Source organism: Camellia sinensis, chromosome 6 (assembly GCF_055761805.1).
Source record: "Camellia sinensis isolate YWXY chromosome 6, ASM5576180v1, whole genome shotgun sequence".
NCBI lineage: Eukaryota > Viridiplantae > Streptophyta > Magnoliopsida > Ericales > Theaceae > Camellia > Camellia sinensis.
Genome location: NC_138966.1, coordinates 84,885,404 through 84,892,627, shown reverse-complemented (window position 1 = coordinate 84,892,627; position 7,224 = coordinate 84,885,404). Strand labels below are relative to the sequence as shown.

Here is a 7,224-nt window from a genome sequence, read left to right as displayed (position 1 = left end):
CCGACCATTTTTATGCTCTTAGGTCCCGAATTATGTACCTTTAATTGTTGTTTATACCCTTATCATCTTGTTGTTAGTTGAGTTTGGTTGCCTACAGTTGCTGGTTATGTTTGAAACAGGTTGGGAATTAGTTTTTCAAAAGAGTTGTTGTCCATTTTATTTGTTGTTCGCTCGAGCGGTGCTTTGGTCGTTCAAGCGGTCACTACAACAAAAAAGGTCTATGGTGACGAAAACGCATGACGAAAAAATATTTCGTCTCCAAATATATATGTTTTAGTGATGAAAATAAGATTTCGTCTCCAATTGTATTATTTTTAAAGACGAAAACCAAATTTCGTCACCAAATGCTTAAAATCAAATAAAACAATAGGTGACGAAAATTCTATTCGTCTCTAAATTTTATTTTTCATCACAAAACAATTTCCCGCCCTTGGAAAATTTGACGGAAGATTAGGCGCCATTTTGGAGACGAAATTTTTTGTCACTATTGTAAAAAATTTTAGAGAGGAAATAATTTTATCTCCAAATATATTATTTTTAGAGAGAAAAATCAAATTTCATCACCAAATATCTGAAATCAATAAAAAATAAAATTGAACAAGAGAGATATATCTCTGTTAGGATGCATCTCTTTTACTTTCTCTTTTACTCCCTCACCCATCCATCTCCTTCACACCATCCATCCATCTTGGTCGCACCGGCTAACCCACGCGTCGCCGGCCGGCACTCGCTACAACAGGTCTCTCTCTCTCTCTCTCTCTCTCTCTCTCTCTCCCTCTCTCCCTGTTTTTGCCTCACTCTCTCTCCCCCTACCCTCTTCTCATTTTTTCGAGCTCCCTCTCCCATCTTCTCGCTTTTTTGACCTCCATCTCTCCTCTTCTCTATCTCACTATCCCCTTTCTCGTCTCTCACTTTCATAAGTCATTTTTCCCCAATTTGAACCCTAATTTGTTGGATGCTTCGCTGCCTGTGACCTTCCAACTTGGTTTTTCTCTAACCCTAATCAGTATCCTTCAAATAAAGATTTTTTTTGTGTTTATTTTCCTGAATTTTTGAAGATCGTAGCTTCAATTTTTGTACTGTAGCTCAATCTTCAAATCTCGATATTGATTTTTTTTTTTTTAATTACAAGTCAATTGTTTTGCTATTGGGTCTGAAAATTGCTTTGATTTTTCTTTGAATTTTTGACCTTGGAATCCAATGAAACAGCTCTAAAATCCAAACTGAGAGAGCTACTTAAGCTCATTGTGAATTATTTTTTATGTTATTTGAATTAGTGCTTGTGGGTATTTGACTGCTTACTGGATATGTTCATAAGAAGTTCAATCAGCAATATAAAGCTACAATTGGGGCTGATTTTGTCACCAAAGAACTACAATTTGATGACAGGCTTGTCACTTTACAAGTGGGTTCTCAGTTCCATTTCAGTTTTGTTGTTTTGTGCCTACTTTTATTTAGAGCATGCTTGATCAATATCTCTTTATTTGCTGTGTGATTGTGTGCTTTGCTTTGGTAGATATAGGACACAGCTGGGCAGGAGAGGCTTCGGAGTCTCGGCGTTGCCTTTTATAGAGGGGCAGATTGTTGTGTTCTTGTATACAATGTTAATGTCATGAAATCATTTGATACTCTTAACAATTGGCATGAAGAATTTCTCAAACAGGTTAGTTATTCATCTTTATCTCATTGCTGCCAATGTTGAACAATTTGTCATATATCTTTTATTTTTTGGTCTATTTGTCTCAGTGAGTGTGTGTAAGTGTAAATGCATCAATAAACAACTTCTGAGGCCCATTGTTTAAATTGCACATTATGCATAACTTACAAGATAGTTAATCAATCATTTCAAATTTTCTTTTTGTATCGAAGGATTCAATTAGAGGTACTTTGCTCTCAAATACTTGGTTCATTGATTCTTCTTGTCTATAGAATTTTTCACAACTACTAATTTTGAACAAATACGAGGGAGTGTAGTTGTTTCAAGTTTTATGAGGATCACATAACCATAAAATTGTCGATAATATTTTGGTCGTTCTGCTGTAGTGGTTGTTTTCTTTATATAGGTTGATTCTTCCTACTTCATATATACTTTACAATGTTGTGGCTATCACTACAACAAAAGTAATCTATGGTGAGATACATATGGAAATTTCCTGAGATAGAATTTTGTAACGACGAAGTAAGACTTTTTGTATTTATAGTTGGCTCTTTCAAATTTCCTGAGATACATATGGAAATTTTATTGCTTCGTGCTTAATTGTTGGTAAACTATCTTATACTGTTTTGTTTGGAATCTCTTTCTTCTTTTTATTTATTATTTTTTAAGGTTTTTCCTAAACGAGTAATCTTCATTTATTGAAATTTCATTGCTTTTTTGCGATTTTTTTAAAAAAAATTATTTTGTGTTTTTGTTTGATTATATGGCTGTGCAAGTGCAATTAATGAACTAAACCTTATTCAATTGGTTGGAAATTTGGAAGTAACTACAAGTCTTTTCCATGAATTGCCTCTATTGAGGCAAAAGGGTATGCAGTACTTTTGGAAATAGAGTAAGAACAGTTAGTGACGATTAATAAACTTGTAATGCGATGATTCTGACAATAGAATTGATCAATTTTGTATATTTTAATTATTGATGAGCTTAGAGAATTGATCAATTTTTTTTTTAATATGTATGTATGTATGTATAAGCTCAAATCAATTACAATAGAGATGTTTGTTGATATATGCTTTTGAAGGTGGCAAGCGATCGATTATGCTCGGTTGAATCACAGTACGATTACATTCTTCAATTTCTCCAAACCAGAGACCGCAGCTTCTCGCTGGAGTCGAGTCAGGTTGAATGCTTCCAAGGTCATCTGCTTCTTCCTCTTCTTCTAAATTTTTTCCCCAATTCAGTGTAATTTCTAAAAATAATTATAAAATCATCTATGGTAAACTTTTACATCATTAATAACCAAACTCTTTTTAAAAATTTTCATGAATCTGCAAGTGGTGTATCTTAGTAATTACATGAAAACTTTTAGATAAGATCTCTTGGTGGTGTCAATAAAGGCCATATATTTTTATATTTTAGATTAGTTTTTATGGTTGTGGTACAATTTGTGTCAAGTTTTTCAGCTATTGTGAGATATCGCATATTAATCTCTGGTTTTTATGTATCCTAGTCATATGACAATAGACTTGAGATTTTTAAACAAGTTTCTATAAAATGCACTGAAAATATTGTAATAGTCATAGTTTAAAATATATTGTAACTACTTGGGATTTTTTAAACAAATATAAATAAAATTCATGGATAAATTAGAAGCTTAATAGTCACAGTTTGAAATATATAAACTACTGCTCAATTTCATGAAGTTTTCTAGTGAAAGACTGTCACTCTGTCATATCGGACTTTGGATATCTGGTTTTAGGTACAAGAATTCATTAAAACTATGTGTTGCTACTTCTATTTGTTTTGTCAATTACTTGAAGTTTGAACTCTAGTTTCTCCTTTTCAACTTCATGTGTTTAAGTTTATATAGACTTTGCTTTCAATGGGGCATTTCTTGATTTCAAAATTTCCACATGGTTGTAGTTTTTTGGTGTGCAAAAAAAAAAAAAAAAAAAAAAAAAAAAAATGATGTTTTGGATTTTCAGGATATAGGAAGAGAACTCTTGATGTTTCCAGAAACTTATGTGTGGTTGGTCTCTATTTTTACAATGAAAAAGCTGAAAGTAAAAAAAGTTTTGAATTTTTTGTGTAGTAGAAACGAATAAAAAAATGTTCAAAAATTCGTATTTTTAAAAAAGAAATTGCATCAAAATCTTGAATTTATTGCATAGTATGTCTATGATTTGCTTTTTACTATTTGTCATAGTATGTGTCTGGGCATAAAAAATAAAAATAAAAAAACACCAGAACAACATTTGTAAAGTATTATTTTGCAAGGCTTTTGATCTTTCTCATGTTCCTACAGTTTTCTTGTAGCTATCTATGTAGTCCCTATAGATTTTTCTGTGAATAAGAAAAAATACTTTGTCATGTGGAATACCTCTTCTAATCACACTTATTGTTCTTGTAGTTTCTCTGTGCAATAAAGTATATGCTCAAGAGATTGAAGATGACAAAGCTATTGACCATCATGAATTGATCGATGAAGAAAATCTTCAGTTAAATTCTGCGACTGTTGGGAGAATGGTAAGGAGAAATTATAATATTCAACTTTATTGCATATTAGAATAGCTGTCTAATAACTGTTATTCTTTTCAAAAAGCTTGTCATTTTATGATATCTAATACAGTACACTATTTGTTGCATGCTCTTTTATCTCATGCCATTTTTTGGTGCTATTTTGTGTGGGAGAACTTTCCTTTCACATTCCAGGTTTAGGAAAAATAGCATTAAGCTCATTGAGTAGTAGTCAATGGAAAATGATATTCTCTATTTGCAGTTTGTTTTGCTTAGTGAAACTATTTGAGTGGTTTTAGAGGGAAGTGCTAACATGATAGGAGTTGATTGAATGCTAAGAACTGCTTCAAATAGTAACAATGCGCCAATTGTAAAATATGTGTGTGTGTGTGTGTTTTTTTTCTTTTTTTTTTAAAACAAATTAGCTTTTGAAATTGAGATTTTGAACATGAGTTATGCAAGGGACCCCAAATATTTTACCAAATATTCTATTAAATCTCTCACATGTGTATATTTTACATTCCAGTCGGATTAAATAGAGGGCTGAGTATATTTTTTTAGTATCTTCTTCTTTTTTAGTGTCTTGAATGTAAAATATATATATATTTTTCTTGATGTGCTTTAAGGGCCTCCAGTTGCGGGAGCTTTACTATTGTTTTAATTCTTTGTTCTTAATGAATTGAATGTAAAGTATGTAATTCCAACTAGCTTTGCTGATCTTGAAGTGCACTCTCATTGTGATTTCTTGTGTTAAATATCTAAATGTCTCATGGGTGAAAACCAGGTAAAAAGCATTGTTGACAGATAAAAGAGATAATCACTACAAACTGCTGCTGCTGTGTTGCTCCTGAGTTGGTTGAGTTGGCTTTTCAATTAGAAGTAACTTAACAAAATTCTTTATAGGTAAATATGTTCCAACCCATATGCAAAAAGCTTATACCATCCTAAACTATAGTATAAAGTAAAATTGAAGTTGTAATATGACTTAAAATCAGAAGGGCATGGACTGCTCTAGAAGATAGAATACTTGCAGCTTATATTAAAGCTCATGGAGAAGGCAAATGGAGAAACCTCCCAAAGAGAGCTGGTACATTCTTTCTTTTTTTTCCTTTTTTTTTTCCCCTCTTTATGTTTTCTTCTACTCATTCTTCAATTATTGTCTCTTGTTAGTTTACACTTGAAAATTATCTTAGTTTAATACTCTTGTGTTAAGGTAAATCAAATTAAAGCTATTGGCTTGGAAATTGTTCATTAACAATTACATCCCATATCTTTATTTGTTTCGGTGACAAACACATTTGAGGAGTTTCTGGGTGGGAGTACTGTGGCTCAGATCTTTAAGAAGTACGGTAAGAGTTTCTTTCGAGACTCTGAGATTTGTTAATTAACATTGGATTGATGTTAAAGTGCTGCATCATGTGATTTGTGATTTAGTCTAGGTACAATATTCTTGTATCCTTCTTATTTAGCTGTTGGTTGAGAGGTAGTTTTCGTTTTAAGATTTTGGCCATGCATTTAAGATTTTCATTTTGGATTTATTGATTCCATGTATATGTCATATCTGTATAGTAATCCAACCATTTATACTAATAACAATCAAAGTGGTTATTCTTTTTCTATTGGTGTAGGAGATGAAGAGTCAGTGTCAGTCTCTATAAATAGTTAGTGAGCATCATGATGAAAACTGAAAAATATTATTACCCTTCCAAACATCAGGTAGTATGGTGATGCATTATCAATAAATAAAATAAAAAAAGAAAAAGAAGTAAAGAGCTAATTTCCTAATTGTTTCTCCCAAAATCAATTAGAAACTTGCATAAATGGCTTGTTCATCTTTGCATGACCCTTGTTAAAACACACACTAACCAAAGTAGAGACATAACCATGTGTTTATTTTTGTGTGTATTTTTGCTAGGCAGTGTTGGAGTTGCTCTAAGTTAGTGATGTGATTAATAAGAGCTTGCCATGTACAAAGGAACTTTTGGCTGTTAAGCTAGACTCATTGTGTACACAATTTGTATTGACATGGATAGAGAGGTCTATACAATGTAATTGATAATATGTTAATGTTTTTCTCGTTTATTTTCTTTGCAGATTGGTTTTTGATGACGTTTGGAAACATACTTGCAAATAAAGATCAAGTGTTGAATTATTATTTTTTTCTTGAACTGATACTTGGTTGTAATTGCAAATCAAGATTGAGTGTTGATTTTTTATGGACTCCACGTTAGTTAATTTTGGGATTTGCTTTGATGGTTTTTTTGTTATACTTAATGGATTATTATTAAAGTTGTTTGATGGATATATTTTGATTTATAATATAAATTGTTTAGTGAATTTTTTTGTAGAGGTGTATAATAGCTAGTAGATTTCTTAGTACAATTAAAAGGCTATTGGGATATAAGGAAGGATATTTGTGAAATAATAATTTAAATTGAAATATAAAATATGGAACAAGTTTAGTTACGAATTTGTTTCGTCATTTGTATTTTTTATTATGACAAAGTGATTATTCGTCGCTAATAAACATTTTTTGTGACAAAATTTGTTGCAACTTATATATGAAAGTTTTCATTGATTTTCATGTTTGGTGACCAAAAATTTCGTCACGTATATATATATATATTTGCGACGAAATATATTTCGTCACCCATGTATGACTTTTGGAGACGAAAGATTTCGTCAACATCTTACTGTGACGAAATTATTTCCTCATCAATGATTAACATGTGTGACAAATTTATTCGTCAACTAAAGTTATAAATATGGTACTGAATAACTATTTGGTGACGAAAATGAGAATTTTTGGCGACAAAATATTGTTTTATGGGTGACAAAAAATTTCGTCACTGAAGTAATTTCATTGGTGACGAAATTATTTTTCGTCACGGTGGTTTTTAGTGACAAACATTCAATGACGAAGCTGGTGACGAAAATATTTCCTCACAAATATCTATAGTGACGAAATTAGCTCTTTGGAGACAAAAAAATTTCGTCATTCAAGACCCAACTTGTTGTAGTGGGTCTTGAGATCTCCCAGTATTTTTATA

At 31.5% G+C, this 7,224-nt stretch overlaps 1 protein-coding gene across 8 annotated transcripts; it reads left to right on the top strand.

The window, feature by feature from the left end:
- The first annotated feature begins 579 nt into the window (after positions 1-579).
- On the top strand, positions 580-6,511 carry LOC145792747 (uncharacterized). Of its 8 annotated transcripts, XR_014332543.1 has the most exons (8): positions 580-739; positions 1,319-1,405; positions 1,523-1,663; positions 2,739-2,853; positions 4,068-4,183; positions 4,959-5,077; positions 5,170-5,523; positions 6,269-6,511. XR_014332543.1 is itself a non-coding variant. In XM_082874108.1 (6 exons), exons 1-6 carry the CDS (start codon positions 623-625, stop codon positions 4,980-4,982), a joined length of 600 nt encoding a protein of 199 aa, XP_082730234.1. In that variant the 5' UTR covers positions 580-622; the 3' UTR covers positions 4,983-6,262. The 8 variants fall into 8 exon arrangements, 3 of the variants coding, with proteins under 3 accessions (XP_082730234.1, XP_082730236.1, XP_082730235.1); XR_014332542.1 differs by having other exon boundaries at positions 4,959-5,523; XR_014332544.1 differs by lacking the exon at positions 6,269-6,511 and having other exon boundaries at positions 5,173-6,262.
- Positions 6,512-7,224: the final 713 nt, after the last annotated feature.

Coding starts and splice junctions, on each gene's coding strand:
- LOC145792747 (XM_082874108.1), top strand. CDS start 623: ATGCATCTCTTTTACTTTCTCTTTTACTCCCTCACCCATCCATCTCCT. Junction 2,854..4,067: donor TCAGGTTGAATGCTTCCAAG/GTCATCTGCTTC, acceptor TTGTTCTTGTAG/TTTCTCTGTGCAATAAAGTA. Junction 4,184..4,958: donor CTGCGACTGTTGGGAGAATG/GTAAGGAGAAAT, acceptor GGTGAAAACCAG/GTAAAAAGCATTGTTGACAG.